Source organism: Diabrotica virgifera, chromosome 3, assembly GCF_917563875.1.
Source record: "Diabrotica virgifera virgifera chromosome 3, PGI_DIABVI_V3a".
NCBI lineage: Eukaryota > Metazoa > Arthropoda > Insecta > Coleoptera > Chrysomelidae > Diabrotica > Diabrotica virgifera.
Window position 1 is genome coordinate 142,948,231 of NC_065445.1, and position 18,111 is coordinate 142,966,341.

The 18,111-nt window shown below is 30.8% G+C and overlaps 1 protein-coding gene across 3 annotated transcripts in view; it reads right to left on the reverse strand.

Moving 5' to 3' along the window:
* LOC114333437 (SWI/SNF-related matrix-associated actin-dependent regulator of chromatin subfamily B member 1-A) overlaps positions 1-14,273 on the reverse strand; it is a 48,759-nt gene extending 34,486 nt beyond the window's left edge. For 2 of the 3 annotated variants that reach the window (XM_028283305.2, XM_028283306.2), the window contains exons 1-4: positions 14,097-14,273; positions 4,313-4,503; positions 4,098-4,257; positions 3,693-3,840 (exon numbers count right to left, since the gene is read on the reverse strand). In XM_028283305.2, coding sequence (XP_028139106.1) covers positions 3,693-3,840; positions 4,098-4,257; positions 4,313-4,503; positions 14,097-14,177 — 580 coding nt within the window. In that variant the 5' untranslated portion in view covers positions 14,178-14,273. Of the gene's footprint in view, positions 1-3,692; positions 3,841-4,097; positions 4,258-4,312; positions 4,504-13,717; positions 13,738-14,096 lie in introns of those variants that run through there. The other variant, XM_028283307.2, reaches the window with a different exon arrangement.
* Positions 14,274-18,111: the final 3,838 nt, after the last annotated feature.

Sequence of the window (18,111 nt, forward strand, 5' to 3'; positions counted from 1 at the left end):
ATTTATACTCGATGCATTGATTCACAAGGTTCTATAAATGTTCATTTGTTATGTGCTAAGACTAAGGTCGCCCCAGTCAAAATATTGACTATTCCTCGATTAGAATTGTGTGGTAGCTTATTATTGGTCCAACTTATGAAATCTGTTTCAGATTCTGTTACTTTTCAGTACACTCCATATTATTGGTGTGATTCACAAATTGTTTTGCATTGGCTCAATAATGACCCAGCAAACCTTCAAGTTTTTGTTGGAAACCGTGTTGCAGAAATTCAAAGATGTACTACAATTGAAAATTGGAATTATGTTAGCTCGTCTGAGAATCCTGCAGATATTGGTAGTAGAGGAATTTTGCCAGACCAATTAGCTCACTGTAAGCTCTGGTTTAATGGCCCTCAATTTTTATCAACAGATTTTGATAAAACTAAGTTCTATGATTTACTTGATATATCAAACCTTCCTGAAATGAGAAAGAAATCTAAGGCATTAGTTTCTATAAAAAATGATTTTAATTCACTTTTTTATAAATACTCGAATCTGAACAAATTAATTAGAATTATGGCTTATTGTAGAAGATTTGTTAATAATTCAAAGTCAAAGTCTAATAGTAGAAGGTATGGCCCGATTTCAGCAATCGAATTTACTGATTCAGAGGTTTTTCTTGTTAGATTAGCTCAGACAGAAAGTTTTGTTGAAGAAATTTCATTATTAAATAACGGTAAAGACCTTTCGTCAAAGAGTAGATTATTACCTTTAACGCCTTTTCTAGATGAAACTGGATTATTGAGAGTAGGAGGACGTCTTAGAAAATCTTCTAGGAATTATGATGGGAAACATCCCTTACTATTAGATAAGATTCATGTTTTAAGCAAACTAATATTGAGACATCAGCATGTGCAACTTCAACATGCAGGTCCACAACTCTTGTTAGCGACAGTTCGTCAAAAATTTTGGATAATTGCGGGAATGTCCCTAGCTAAAACAGTTGTAAGGAATTGCATTAGATGCTATCGGTTTAAACCCAAACCTGGTTCTACGATTATGGCTGATTTGCCAGAACATCGTGTTAATATATCACAACCTTTTTTCATAACTGGATTAGATTACGCAGGGCCAGTTACATTAAAGGATAGAAAAGGTCGCGGATGTAAAACGTATAAAGCGTACATATGTTTATTTATTTGCTTCGCCACGAAAGCAGTACATTTAGAATTAATTAGTTCTTTGACATCTGAAGCTTTCATGGCAGGCCTTAGAAGATTTGTTTTTAGACGCGGTAAACCCGGGCATCTGTATTCAGATAACGGTACAAGTTTTGTAGGTGCCAAAAATGAACTAAAAATTTTGTATGATTTCATTAGAAAATCAGAGGATGAAATTGTCACCTCTTGCGCAGCTCAGAATATTATATGGCATTTCATTCCTCCTAGTACTCCAAATTTCGGGGGATTATGGGAAAGTAATATAAAAGGGGTAAAATATCATTTATCTCGTATTATTGGTCAAACCCTTCTAACTTATGAAGAATTCTGTACATTTTTAATTCAGATTGAAGGCACTTTGAATTCACGTCCTTTATATGCTCTATCATCTGATCCTAACGATTACACTCCTTTAACTCCCTCACATTTTTTAATCGGAAGACCGATGACCGCTGTCCCTGATCATACGTTTCAAGGAGAGATAAAAATAAACCAATTGTCCAGATTCCAACTGATTCAGAAATTGTTGCAAGACTTTTGGAAGCAATGGTCAAAGATTTACCTGAATGATCTCCAACAACGTCATAAATGGAGAAGTAGTACTTCCACCATTCAAGTCGGATCTTTAGTGCTCTTAAAATCTGACAATTTGCCCACTTGTCAGTGGCAGTTAGGAAGAATAGTGTCTGTTCACCCTGGTGATGATGGTGAAATTCGAGTGGTAACTGTTAAAACCGCTCATGGACTTTATAAACGAGGAATAACTAAAATTTGTCCATTACCATTAGCTGAGACTTGTTTCTAGTGTTCCTCATTAACTTAGGTGATTTGTGTTTGAACGGTCTTGGAGCTGTTCAAGGCGGGGAGTATGGACGAAAAGTATTATTTATTATTGGATAGACAGTTCCGCCCTTGCTCAATGACGGGAAAAAACAAGCATCAAAAATACACAACATATATTTGTCAGATTGTCATTAAAATTATTAGATTGATTGTCATAATATAAAATCACATTTTTTAACAATTTGTAATTAATTTTTTAGCTGAATACAAGAAGTTTTTAATATAATATATTACAGTCCATTCTATCAGAAGTTTGTCCATAACACTGATTGTGCTAGGCTACAGAAATCTCTCGACTTATTTGCGAATTGGTGTGATAATAACAGATTAGTCCATCCAACAGGTTATCCAGGTTCATCGATCAGTGGAAATGATAGATTTTGATTACAATTTGGATGGTTTTTTGATTGAGAGAGTCACTAGCATCAAGGATCTTGGTGTCATTTTTCAGAGACATCCTTTAATTTGCATATTGATTTTATTTGTAATAAGGCTCTCAGGCACTAGGGTTTATTAAGAGGCATACAAGGGATTTTCATAACATTTCTTCGCTGAGAATTTTATACTGTTCTCTGGTCCGATCTCAACTTGAAAATTCCACTATAATCTGGTCTCCCCTTGTCCAATCCTCTGTTCAAAAGTTGGAGAGAGTGCAAAGACGATTCTTTATGCACTGTCCCTTTAAATTACACAGACCTTATTCATATTCTGATATGATGAGATACTTAGAACTGGATCCTTTGTCTACTAGACGAGTTAATTTCGATCTCATCTTCGTTTTTAAATTGGTTAACGGAATTATACATTCACCTGAACTGTTTCAATTGGTTTGTTTCCACATTCCTTCCCGTGTCCTTCGTGAATGTAATTTGTAATCATTCTGTGAATATAGGTCTGGTCAGACTTATTGCTCATGCTAATCGGTTGCCTCATGAGACAGATTTTTTTAACTTGTCCTTAAGTGCCTTTAAACAATCTCTGAAGCGTTAAATTTAATTGTAATTCTATATACATATTTATTTTATGATTTTGTATTTTATTTAGTATTTGTTTGTAATTTTTATAAATGTTGCTTAATTGTATATTTTTTGTCAATGGGCTTGCCCCGTTTATTAACAATAAACAATATTAATAAATAAATATTCAATTTATAAAAAAACTCAATAACATATTTTCCTTTTGCCATTTTATTCACTTTGGCGGAAACTTAAACACTTCCTTCACTGTATGAATGATGTTAGCCTTGTATGTTGTAAAATAAATGTAATAAACCATAAAATTTCAAACTGCAATATAAAATTAGTTGTTAAAAAAACTGTTTGTGTACTACAAAAACTTCAAAATGCAAAAATTCGACAAAATTCAACAGACTGACAGCCACAAAAATAAACACACCAGAAACGTCACAAATGGTACTCAAAATTTGAAAACATCCCCAAACGTCTTTTTTTGTACCTATCCCTTTTCAATGTACTGAGTCTAGAGCGTTCATAAAAATAACATGTGTTTAGTTTCATGAGTGGAAGAGAATGGTGCTAGATAAAAAGTATGTGTTTTATCTCACCAGGTATTAATGACGCGCGTGTAAAGATTCGTGGACTCAATTGTAAAAACAATAAACACCTTTTTCTATTTTAAATATTTGCCTACCATTTTTATTCCATGTAAAAGTATCTCTGAGTTTTTGTCCTTCAATTTCCATATCAAGTCTAATAGGAACAAGTATTTCTTGCTGACAAGAATTTTCAATGTTTACTTGTGGATCTGTGTCATCAAAACATAATGGGAATGTCCTCACCTAATAGATTCAAAATTAGTCACATTAATATATTTTTTAAAAGGATAATATTTACGAATTTGTTTTATTTAGAAAGTCTTATAGGCCTATGCCAAACCTAACATTACAATACACATGATTTGCTTGTGCAGCCTGGAAGTTGCATAAGCTGAGCTCAAATGAGTCTTAAAACCAAGAATGATAAGTGGTTAAAGAATAACACTGGCTGTTACCTGCCTGCACTAGTACCAAAAAGGAACGCTATTATTATTATATACCTTTTTTGATGCTACTCTGTTCCTATTAATAGGAGTAGCTTGAGGAACTGCATCTAAATGACTGGAATTTGGCAAAGATGGCACCCATTGCAAATTTTTCTTCGATTTACTTTCTCTAGGCATTGGTGGTTCTGAAGTATGGACAGATACGGCTTTATATCTGAAAATAGATCATTTTAGGCAATTATTTATTAGTACTCTTAGATTTAAATTACTTTTCGTCATTCCCTTCGATGATATCATCTACTTCAGCTGCTCTCAGTAGTGATACGCTACTAGCTAGAACATGTTGACTTAGACCAAGTTCAATTAACCTTTTCCGTTCTTCATTTGTAATTGATCTCCTGAACATTCCAGGATATTTCTTATAGAGAGAACCTCGAAAGAGGCGTAGATAGTTTCCCACCTGAATATTATACATAGTAAATTATAACAAACATATATACCACATGAAAAAGTTTATAAAACATGAATTTCTTCTCGAGGCCTTCGAGATGTGGTGTTATAAAAGTATTTTAAGAACATGTTATGAGGAATCAACAGAGATATGGCTTGTTGCAACTAATTCACAGCAAGGGATTTGGAAAGACAGGACCAGGGAGAAGAAGAATATTTTGACTTCTGAGTTAAAGTTTAAATCTTGAGAAAGTGATACACAAAGGTGTTTCAATACATCTACAACCAGACTATTCTGAGTAGCAGGGAGCAAAGTTAGGATAGCCATGCTGATCGCCAACATCCAGAATGGAAGATGAATTGTTTAACAAATGAATTTAGTTAAAATAATAGCATCAGAGCAATAAAAAAAATTGCTATGGCTTTAAATGGAATAAAAGCTAAGGGAATCTAATTGAATCAGTCATTTCGAAAACAACACATGTCACAACATGTAAATTTTTCAGGAAACATAAAAATCTTTCCATTAAGATGCAAAATGTCGCTTGTCAAAATTTTCAATGTGTTTTAATGTATTCATTTTTTTCGAATCCTGAAAAAACTAATAAGTATTTTTGAAAAATGTAAATGAAGAATGAAAGATTACGTTATTACCGAGGGCGAAAGTCCATTAGAATAAATAAGAGGTTTCTTTTGAATGAAATATTTGCAATTAAAAATCACACTAAATTTTCTCTTTTACTTTCATCCCTGTAACTTAAAATAAAAATTATAGAAGTTTTCAGGGACTTTCGACCCTCAGTAATAATTTAATGGATTAGTAATCTTTTATTCTGCGTTTAAATTTTGTGAAATCTTATAAATATGACAGACTCAGATGATACATATTCAGAGGGAGGAAAAAGAAAAGCAGGAACTTGGGATGATGTATCAAAAAATTACAAAAAAAAACCTATAGATCACCAAAAAAACGGGATGGTTCAAACCCAGAAATGCTAGCCCAAATGGTGGATTTGCTACAAGGACTGGTTGAGGATACAAAGGAAATAAAAAATCAACAGAAAAAGCAGGCGGAAACCATGAATATGCTAACTGAAAAACTAAAAGAGCTCAAAGAAGAACAAAAGGAGTATAGAAGAAAAATGGGAGAACTAAAAGTAGCTAATGAAAAAGCGATTAAAGAGATAAATCAGCTGCAAAACCAATTACGTAATACGAATATAAGATTACAAAAATTAGAAGGAGAAAAAGAAAAACGAGAAAGAAACATTGTGATTCAAGGACTTCCAATTGACACGGATAATTCCAATATACTAAAGAATAAAGTAGAAAGTTTCATAGACAAGGAAATGGGAGTTAAAGTAAGGGGTAAACGATGCAAGAAAGCTGGGAGACAGCATGTCTAGTAGAGTTGGATAATAAATACGAAAAGTCAAAAGTAATGCAAAATAAAATGAAGCTTAACCAGCTAAGGGACAAAATATATGTAAATGATGATCTAACAAAAGACGAAAGGGAAATACAAGCCAAAATTAGAATAATGGATAGAGAGCAGCGAAACAAAGGAAAAATCACAAAAATAGGGTACCAGAGATTAATAGTAAACAATGAACTATGGAAATGGAACCAAGAAAGCGGGCAATTGGAAAAAAATAAAAGAAGACATCTCAAAAAACTAGAATCAGATGCAGTCAAGATGAATCGACAAAGACGACACCGCAGGGAACACAGACACGAAAAAAGGAAAGCAAAAAACAAATTGATAAAATAACAGAAGAAATGGTAAAAGCAGCAACTTGGAATATAAGAGGATCCTATTAGGAAGGAAAGCTGAAGCATTTAATAAACGAAGTTAGGAAATGTAAGTTTGATCTAGTAGCTCTACAAGAGACAAAACAATTGGGGCAGGGTAGCCAGGAAATGGACGACTATATATTTTTCAATAGCTGAGGCAGTAACAGATTGCTGGGTACAGGTTTTGTAATAAGTAAAAAATTGAAAGAATTTGTTTCGAACAACCTGTCCGAAAGCAATTTCGGACAGGTTGTGCACTCTCAGATTAAAAGGTAAAGACCAAAAAATAACACTTGTTAATATGCATGCACCCTCGGAGGAAAAAAGAATAGATCTGAAAGAGCAATTTTATAGCAAATTAGATGAAGTATATGAGGCTATACCCAGGTATGATATGAAGACGTTAATGCCAAAATAGCCAGAGAAGAAATATTAATGCCCACTACAGGCAAGCACAGTTTACATCCAGAGACTAACGAAAATGGATATTTCCTGGTAGATTTTGCCAAAGAAAAGGGACTTATAATAAAAAAGTATGTACCACCAACGAAAGGACATTTATAAGGGAACATGGAAATCTCCAGATGGCCGTACAGTCAACCAGATCGACCATGTTTTAATTGAAAAAAACGAAGAACACTGCATAACAAAGGTGAGAACATATGGAGGACTCGATATGGACTCAGACTCAGATATTTGGTCAAAATATGGATGAAACAGTACCAACTCTTCGAAACAAAAAGAGATTAAAATACAAAAGAAACAAAACAGATTACAGACAGAATGTGAGCAAACGTTGTATGAACAAATTATTAACAACAAATTAGAGAGCATAGTGCATGAAAGGAATGCAGAATGCATGTGGGGAACATTAAAAGATGTAATTAAAGAAGCAGCAAATATTTCCAGCACCAATGACAACACAAAGAAAAAACAAAAAGGATGGTTTGATGAAGAATGTGAACAATCAGTGGAAGAACGGGCCAAGCTACGATTAAAAATGATAACTCAAGGAACAAGAGAAGCGCAGGAAAATTACACTAAACAAAGAAATAGAACCAAAAAATACTATGAGAAAAAAAAAAAGAAACATTATGAAGCTAAACTGAAAAATATAGAGGAAAGCTACAAAAATAATCAAATTAGGAACCTGTACCAAGGGATAAAAAATGTGAAACGAGGGCACCAACCGAAAACTGTACATTATAAAGACAAAAATGGAGAAATGATTATGGGTGAATCAGAGATATTAGAACGCTGGAAGCAGTACTTTGATGAGCTTCTAAATGGACCTGAGGAGACAGACGATAATAACGAGGAAACAGAGGATCTAGTAAATGAAATACAAAATCAACAGAGTGAAGAGCAGGCTCCTACTATAAGCGAAATTCAGAATATCATCGATAAGTTAAAAATGAACAAAAGCCCAGGAAGCGACGGCATAACGGCTGAAATGATTAAATTTGGAGGAAATCAATTAGTAGATAAAATCCATAAAGTAATTAATAATACAGGGTGCGCCAAACCTCTGGTTTTCTGTGATTACGGCTAAACTATGAGATATACAAAAAAATGTTTATAACAAAACTAATGTGTATCAAAGAGGTCTATAATTTAAAATTATTTTCAATTATACAGGGTGAGTCAGAACGACGGTATGAACCAAAGTTGTATTTTATTAAATGAAACACCCTGTATATTAAATCATTTTTTAAAATATTATTTAAAAATATGAAAAATTTGTATAAGGTCTTATAGGCCAAAAGTTAATAATTTTCGAAATATTTGCTTTTTTATTGAGAAAAATGGTAATATTTATAGGTTTGTGGATTATGTTTCCAAGGAAATAAAAATTTAAGTGATAGGTCAAAGTTTTTAAAATAGTGTTATTTTTAAATAATTTAATATTTTTTACTTTTAGCCATAAAATATACAGTATTATCACTATTTGCAAATACAAAATTTTCTCATTTTTTTTAATGGGACACCCTGTATATTAGTTTTGCGTTTTGTACTAAATATTACAACCTTTCTTTTGGTATCAGGTTGTATGTACCTAGCATGTTTCGTTTTGTAGATATTTTAAAAAAAACTATAGATTTTACGTTTTTGCGGATTTTTTATTTAAAAATTTTTTTGCAAAAAAAATAATTATAATCGGGTTTTAGAAACATACACTAAAATATAAAATATGAAAATAAAAACGTAATTAAAGATTAAAATAAATCGTATGCTAGTACAATTCAATTGAATTTAATAACTTTAAATTATTTTACAAAAAATATTTTACCATATTAATGAATGCATAAATTAGTTACTAAATTAAATAAACAACCAAATTTTAAATCAACCGTAGTAATTTTTCTACCGCAGCAACTTTCCTGTATCAAATTAATTGTTAGTTATACTGTATTTACGAGTAAGATCAGTTGATAACTTTTTAATTTACCTACATCTTGAGAATATATAAAGTATGCTTTGAAACAAATGAACGTTATGGAAGTATATTAAGAAGTAAATAGTATCTATGTACCTACTCGTGTCACAAAAGCTGGTAATAATTTCTAATGGTTTTGCCCAAAACAAACGTCATATCTAAAAATTTTTCGGTTAAAAAATTAAAATTTATAATATAAAAAATTGTTACAAAAATTTCAACTACAAAAGTATTACCAGCTTTTGTGACACCAGTAAATACTATTTATATTAATAAATAATTTTTCTGATACATTTAACATTCATTTGTTTCAAAGCATACTTTATAATAATTTTTATATTCTCAGATGTATGTAAGTAAATTTAAAAGGTAAATTAAAAGTTTAACTAAATACAATTTAACTAACAATTAATTTGGTACAGGAAACTTGCTGTGGTAGAAAAATTACTACGGTTGATTTAAAATTTGGTTGTTTATTTAATTTAGTAACTAATTTATGCATTCATTAATATTGTAAAATATTTTTTGTAAAATAATTTAAAGTTATTAAATTCAATTGAATTGTACTAGCATACGATTTATTTTTATCTTTAATTACGTTTTTATTTTCATTATTTATATTTTAGTGTATGTTTCTAAAACCAGATTATAATTATTTTTTTTTGCAAAAAAGTATTTAAATAAAAAATCCGCAAAAACGTAAAATTTATAGTTTTTTTAAAATATCTACAAAACGAAACATGCTAGGTACATACAACCTCATACCAAAAGAAAGGTTGTAATATTTACTACAAAATGCAAAACTAATATACAGGGTGTCCTATTTAAAAAAAATGAGAAAATTTTGTATTTGCAAATAGTGATCACACTGTATATTTTATGGCTAAAAGTAAAAAATATTAAATTATTTAAAAATAACACTATATTTTAAAAACTTTGACCTATCACTTAAATTTTTATTTCCTTGGAAACATAATCCACAACCCTATAAATATTACCATTTTTCTCAATAAAAATGTAAATATTTCGAAAATTATTAACTTTAGGCCTATAAGACCTTATACAAATTTTTCATATTTTTAAATAATATATTCAAAAATGATTTAATATACAGGGTGTTCCATTTAAAAAAATACAACTTTAGTTCATACCGTCGTTCTGACTCACCCTGTATAATCAAAAATAATTTTAGATTATAGACCTCTTTGATACACATTAGTTTTGTTATAAACATTTTTTTGTATATCTCATAGTTTAGCCGTAATCAAAGAAGACCAGAGGTTTGGCGCACCCTGTATATGGGAACAAGAAATACTACCTGAGGAATGGACAGAAGCACTACTGTGTCCTATTCATAAAAAAGAATGTGTGTGTACTTTGTACGCACGTAAGAAGTTACACTTCTATTATATGATTTAAACGAAATTAATATACTTTTTACTAAACTAATTTATACTTACTACTTCTCAAACATTTTTATTAAAACAGTGCCAAAAATTAAAATAATAAAAGAATAAAACACACACAAACACATTAAAAATGCCACAAATGATTTCTGAACATTAATTGTCGGAAAAATTTTTAACTAAATACGTATTTTCTGAAAATAAAATTATATAATAAATATATGTACTTACAATCATAAAATGTATAAAAAAAAATAAAAGTTTTTATTGGGATTCCAACCAGCTATCAGCGCGGTTGGTATATTGGGTTCATTCGCCTTAAACGCTTCGCCACGGAGGCAATGTGTCATTATGTGTGAAGATCGACTAACTAAACGGATTAAGCTTTTGACATTTTTGAATTAAATTAAATTATTTTGATTCTGAATTGAAATGATTTAGAATTGAAAAAATACAACAAAACATAGAGTAAGAAAACAATATATTAGGTGAACATTGATAGAAATTTTGATGGTAATCAAATTATGTAAATAAAAGTATTACATACTATGTATTTTGGTAGGTTCAAATAGGTAGGTACCTATGATACATTTACAATTATTACGTACCTGTTGCTTTTAAAAACTATTTCAATGTCACTACAATTATAAACTTTTTTGTTTCTGTCCTCACAACAATAAAGCTAATATATTATACATTTGTTTACCTTCATATTGAACAATTATTTATTATTGACAGATCATTTCAACACCCAATCAGAGCCCGTATAATGACTAATACGATACTGTCGGTGTGCACATGCACGCAGATCAATATAAATTCACCCTCAATCTCAATCGCACCTAAAGAAGTATAACTTCAAAAAGGAAATATGGCCGATTGTCAGAATTATCGAGGCATAGCGCTGCTAAACATAACATATAAAATATTGGCTATGCATATTAAAAACAGATTAACAGCGAAGGTTGATAAAAGCATAGGAGAATATCAATGTGGGTTCAGAAAAGGCAGAAGTACTGTGGAACAGGTCTTCACATACGAGAAATACAGGCTGAAAGTTACGAATATAATAAAGACACCATGGTTCTTTTCATTGCCTTTAAACAGGCTTTCAATCGAGTGAAAAGAAGCGAATTATTCACAGCATTACAAGATATGGACGTTTCTTCAAAGCTTATTAGAATTATAAAATTAACTCTCCAAAGAACACTGAATAAAGTCAAGATAAACAATACTATACTTAATTCGCTCTATCGAGATTCACTTTGACACTGACGTTAGTAATTTCTTTTTTGAAAAGTTCAGTTGTCAGAAGTGACTGGAAATTACTACAGAACCAACGCACCTGCTCATATCCAATATTATTAATAGTAAACAGACATAAAAATAACATAAACCTTACGCCAATCAATAATTATTTATTTACACCATTATAATGCACTGATAACAAATGAGAAAATTATTTATTGTACAAAATAAAAATATTTTGTAGAAATAAACTTCACAAAATTGTATGAGATTAGTAGACACTCCCATTATTTCTAATAATTCTTCTTTTTTAATGAAATATTAAGTTGATTTGAGTTGATTTTAGCAGTTAATAGTGTGAGGTAGGAATTTTTGTGTTGTATGTTTCCTATTCCGAATGTGTCAAAAAAATCTTGCGAGAGCGAATGTAGTATATAACAGAAAGCTTTGAGGTCAAACAAGGAGTGCGGCAGGGTGATTAATTATCGTCTATAATGTTTAGCATATTACTAGAAAAGGTTATACAGGAAGCAAACATTAACAGAACGCGTCTGATCTACCACAAAAAACATCAGTGCTTGGCATTCGCAGACGATTTGGTAATCTTGGCTAGGAGCAAAATAGAACTTATAGAAACAGTCATAAAACTCGAGGAGAGGGCAGCAACCAAAGGATTGTATATAAATGAAGCAAAAACAAAGTATATGGAATGGACAAATAAGCAATTTGTTCAGGGGCAATACATAACAATGACAACATTGAAGGGAACATAGTATAAATTCGAAGAAGTTGAGAGATTTGAGTACTTAGGAACTGTCTTCACAAGAGATCCTAACTGTGAAGAAGAAATACAAAAGAGAATTATGTCGGACAACTGTGCTATATTTGCTCTTAATGGGTTGTTAAGAAGTAAAAATATATCACGAAGAGCAAAACTAAGAACATACAAGACCGTAATAAGGCTGATAGTAATGTATGCTTCTGAAACATGAGTCACAACAAAAAAACAACAAGAGTTGTTATTAGTTTGGGAGAGGAAAATACTGCGCAAAATCTTCGGTGGGAAAAACTTAAATGGACAATGGGTAAGAAGAACAAAAGGAACTAACTGAGCTCTATCAAGATCCTAACATACTAGCAGTAATTAAGGCGCAAAGACTTAGATGGTTGGGCCATGTGCAGAGGATGATTCCATCCTAGAATTCCCAGAATGGTACTATCTAGTCCGACTAGTGCATTGGCAGGGAAAGGGCGAAGAGGAAGACAGAGGTCACGATGGAGTAATGGAGTTAGAGAAGATATGAGAAGAATTAATGTAAGGAACTGGGAAAGAAAAGTGACTGACAAAAGGGAGTGGAAAAGAATAGTACATCAAGCCATGGGCCTACTAGGCTCGTAGTGCTTCCATATTATTATTATTATTATAGCCCAAAAGAATTATCAGAAGAAAAAATAATATTAAGGTTATGTTATTAAAAGGTAAACAATTGTATTTAGTAAATAAAATTAATTATTAAAATGCACTATTACAAGCAAAATACAATTAATTAAATTTACTTTTATATAATTATTGCATATCATATCAATATTGTGAAGCATAATAATTTTTCTTCTTCATTGACAGTAGATATGAAATATACGTCAATTTGACAATTTCAATTAACAATGAATTATTTAAGAAAGTTGCAAGATTTCTCCGCTATTTGCGCATGATCATTTCTCGTATCCCCTCCATGTACTTGAAACCACCAAGTGGCGAATACGAAGAGGTCGCTATTTACTCATCTGGTAAAATTATGCAAGTGCATCCTTTTTTAAACGAGAAGTAGGGACTTTTTCAAACAGATGGCAGTAATAACTCACTTTCAGAAAATTATGGAGTTACGCAGTTTACAGATTAGGAGGACGATATATTATGTAAGTATGTATTTTACATTGTCAAAAAACTAAACAACATTTTATATTTTTTAATCTCATAAATGTTGAGATGGATAAGGGCATACGTTGATATGGATAAGAATATTAGGTTGTTTTTGAACTGACTGAAAAACATACCAACCTGCCATATAATATTTTAAACAGTAACTTGCATTGTATTTGCGCAGAATGGTAGATTTCAATATTTAAATCATCAGGGCCTTGAAAAGTTTACCCCAAATATGGACTTGAGTTGTTTTAGAAATGTTATTCAATTAATAAAATTATTTTAGAATGTTGTGACATTTTTTGAATAAATTATTAGATTTTTTAAACCTATTGAAAAATTACTGGATATTATTTTATAATGAAATTTGAAAAATGAAATAGACCATTACAAGCTTATAAAATGATTTACTTACAACTATAAGTCAAAAAAAGCCAAACTGCCAAATTTAAGTATGACACTTTTTAAACTACTGACACAAAATTGATTGACACAGAATTGTTGTTTTAGATAGCATGCTCTACTTAAAAACAAGACAAGAAACAAAAGAGCATGTAAAAAAGAGGGGAAAAGAAATGTAAACATGGGTAAGAACTAAAATAATTTGAATACAGGTAATACACACCACGAAATCTATGTAGAAAGATTATTGTCAGATATATTATGATACTACGTTGTTAAAGTTTAATCAAAAACAGAAAACAATTTATGAGTTGTTGATAAATTAAATCGTTGTAACAACCTAGTAGGCCGGGCATTTACACAAACATTTAAGGTGAAGATTTACAACTTGCCTCGGAACCAACACAATAGTAGTCTCCATTTTCTTCGAGCTGAAAACTTATTGGTTTATCTCCGTAGGTTCTTAAAGCCATGATTTAGAAAAATGTTCAAGAATTCAAGAAATTTCAAACAAAACAACTACTCCATCAATTATCAATTTACCAGTGAATTTGTGACTTAAGACTTATGTCACGTGTCACTGTGTCAGTTGTCAATTTTATAAATCGTCTCTAAAACTGCTATGAAGTTAGATTAGATTAGATTACATATGCGTACCAAAAATTTTTTTTTAAAGGTAAAAAGAAAGTGTAATATTTGATTAATTGACGTGAAGTAAAAACTCCCTGGTGTAGTTGGTATAAAATTTAATTAAGAATTGAAATTCTAAAAATCCAAAAGGATTACATTCATTGTTCAGAACGAACGTTTTCGGACTTATCAGTCCATCATCAGTGAACTCCGTGTCCTTGAAAAATAGCCATAACCAACCAGTCTTGTGGCTATTTTGCAAATAGCAATCAATGTCTTGCAAAATTGCATCCAACCAATGTTTGGTATTGTAGCTATTTTGCAAGAACACGGAGTTCACTGATGGTGGACCCGAAAACGTTCGTTCTGAACAATGAATGTAATCCTTTTGGATTTTTAGAATTTTAATTCTTAAATAAATTTTATACCAACTACACCAGGGAGTTTTTACTTCACGTTAAGTTATTTAACTAGATGGTATACAGCCAATTTTCGGGAACTATCCCGTTTTATTGATGTAATTTGACTTAAATTTTTCGAAAAACAAAGTTATAATGTTTATTCTATTTGAACACAATAATGTCATACACTTTATTTAAAAATACAATTCTCCACGACTTAACTCGCGGCATTTTTTTAAGCTTTTGGTTACGTGCATATTATACCAGGGTAGAAAAATAAATATGGGCGATTTCAGGGTAAAAATCAATACAGGTATTTGAAGGTGCTAAATGGTAGGATGGATATAGTTAATTAAAAATACACGCAGAGGTACTCGTAAATCGACCTCATTTTTTATAAAAAAAAAGGTCAAAGTCAGAAAATATGGTTTTTTGCCTATAGCATTTTTAGTATCATATTTACAGCAAAAGTGTGATTTGAATTTTTATAAGTTAAAATCCATAAAGAATTAACCGAGATAATTGCAAAAAAACACGTTTTTGCACTATTTTGTAACTGTTAATCACTTTTACCAAAAACGCCGTAAGGAACTTATTGTACCTTGATGACGAGGAAATTAAGTGCCTTTTTAGCCCATTAAATGAACGGAAAATTCGGCGATACCGTGTAATTTCCAGGGGCAACTCCGAATTTCATGAAAATTTGGATTTAGGTTCTACTTACCCTCCACTTCAAAGTTGAAATTGTGCCGTTGGTTGCTTTTACTTGGGGGGTGACAGTCACCCGTTCTCGGGGGTGAAAAAACATACGTTTAAGATAAGACCGAAAATGGATAAATTGACTGATTTTAAGCAACTTTTGTTCTATAGAGTTTTTTACGTAAGTCAATACTTTTCGAGTTATTTGCCATTGAAAATGTTGATTTTTCGACAAAAAACTACGTTTTCAGACGGTTTTTCGCAAATAACTCAAAAAGTAAATATTTTATCGAAAAAAATATCCTTAGCAAAAGTGTAGCTTATACAAAACCCAAAAAAATGGTGTATCAGTAAAGTCTATCAATCAAATAAAAACAAATTTGTAGCTCATGAAAAATGCGTTCTTATTCGTCTAATTCCAAATCGAATATTTCCAGGTGAAATCACCGAAAAATTAAGCACTTTTGGGGAAAAACCTATTTAAACTTTTTTAAAGTGTTAATAAAAAGCTTTGTTTTAATTGTTAACAAAAGTTTTAGCATTAAAAATAAGCGAGTTACGCTCAAAATAAAGTTGGTCTCCTTTTTTTTTTGTAAAAAATCATGAAAATCTCGCCGTGTTTAGCTCCCCAAATGAAATTAATCGCTACCGCTTTACAAAAAATTTACTTACCTATCTATTTTTAATATGATCTGTCAGTCTCACCGGTTTAAAGTGTTTATTTTTGAAAGGGTTATAATTGAGAAAGCTTGAATGGGTCACTAATCACGAGTGTATGCAAATTTTGAACAGCCATATCTTAACCAATTTTTGTCTTACGGAGAAACAAAATGAAACTAGCATATTATAATAGCAAAACCTACATTTTTTTACTCTTTAAGATTTTTCTCATCACTAATACTTTTTAAGTTATTTTGAAAAAATGAAATTTTTCAAAAATTTTCAGAAAATTTTTTTTACTATAAAACCAAATGTTTTCAAAAATAAGCACTTCAAACCAATCAAACTTACAGATCATATAAACAATACACATACAGTTAAAATAGATGGTAAAGCCAAACAATTAATTTTATTTAGGGTGCTAAATAAAGCGGGGTTTTCACGATTTTTTTTACCAAAAAAAAGGGGCCAACTTTTTTTTCAGTGTAACTCGTTTATTTTTGATGCTGTAAACTTTTGTAAAAAACAAATAATAAGCTTTTTTTCGATACTTTAAAAATGTTAATAAGGTTTTCCCGAAAAACGCTTTTTTCTTCGGTGATTTCGCGTTGAATTATTCGATTTGGAATTAGACGAATAAGAACGTATTTTTCATGACTACAACTTTGCTTCTACTCAATTTGTAGACTTTACTGGTACACCATTTTTTTCATTTTTTATAGACTATTTTTGCTAAAAGTATTTTTTTCGATAAAATATTTACTTTTTGAGTTATTTGGGAAAAACGGTCTGAAAACGTAGTTTTTTTGTTGAAAAATCAACATTTTAAATCGCGAATAACTCAAAAAGTATTGACTTACGTAAAAAACTTTATAGAACAAAAGGTGCTTAAAATAAGTCAATTTATCTGTTTCCGGCCTTATTTTAAACACGCGTTTTTCTCCCCCGAGAAGGGGTAAATGTCACCCCCCAAGTAAAAGCAACCAACGGCACAAATTCAACTTTGAAGTGGAGGGTAAGTAGAACCTAAATCCAAATTTTCATGCAATTCGGAGTTGCCCCTGGAAATTAAACTCCAAATCGGTCATTTATTGGGCTATTTATAGTGTACAAATTTTCAAGAATATCTATTTGTTAGTTTACGAGTTATGTTAAATGTTTATCCCAGACATCGAATGTTTAAACAATAATTGTTGCTCTAGGAGTATTTTCAGAGCTTTTAGGCAAAGTGCAATGAGTTCTTAAAGACTCAAAGTACTAAGAGAGTTAAAAAAGAATATATTTGTTTTTTAAATGTTGTTAAACAAGTCGCTAAAAAATGTTGAGTTTTTTTCCTTATAAACCATTAGAATATCTTTGTTATTTTTTCTGATAAATAATTATAATTGAGTGCATCAAAAAGCTGGTAAAAAAACACACATTAAAAAAGAAAGACCAACTTCCTAGGACCAATAATAGTGAAGTTATTCTTTTTCTTTTGAAAAATCACATCTCTTTTGTTTATAAATATTAAGAGTTAAATTTTTTACAGAATGATATATCTTGAATGAATATCTTCTATTTAAAACGAGTAATAACCCTTTAAAGTGAAGTTACACACGCTGACTGAGCTGGGACCGAGTGATGGGGAAGATTGTCGGAATCCAGTTTCGCGCGTCGAGATTTTGCTATAGAAAGTTCAATTTGGAGCGCTTGAAAAATTTTACATTATCTCAGCTTCCAGAGAACGTAGAGCCTTCATTTTTTTTTAAATTGGAGTAACTCGACGAAAGAATAGCAACTAGCTAATTTTCATTTACCGGAAAAATCGGAAAATTCTGGAAAATTCACTTCTCTATTTAACATTCATTTACAACGTTATCACATATAATTTCATAAATATTGTCATAAAATATTATAAATTTGTGAATCAATATTAAAATATAATTATAGTATATATCTATTTATATACAGGGTGGTTCATTTTATTGGCCTCGGTGTCTGTACGGAAAACGACTTGATTAAAAAAAAATTTCTT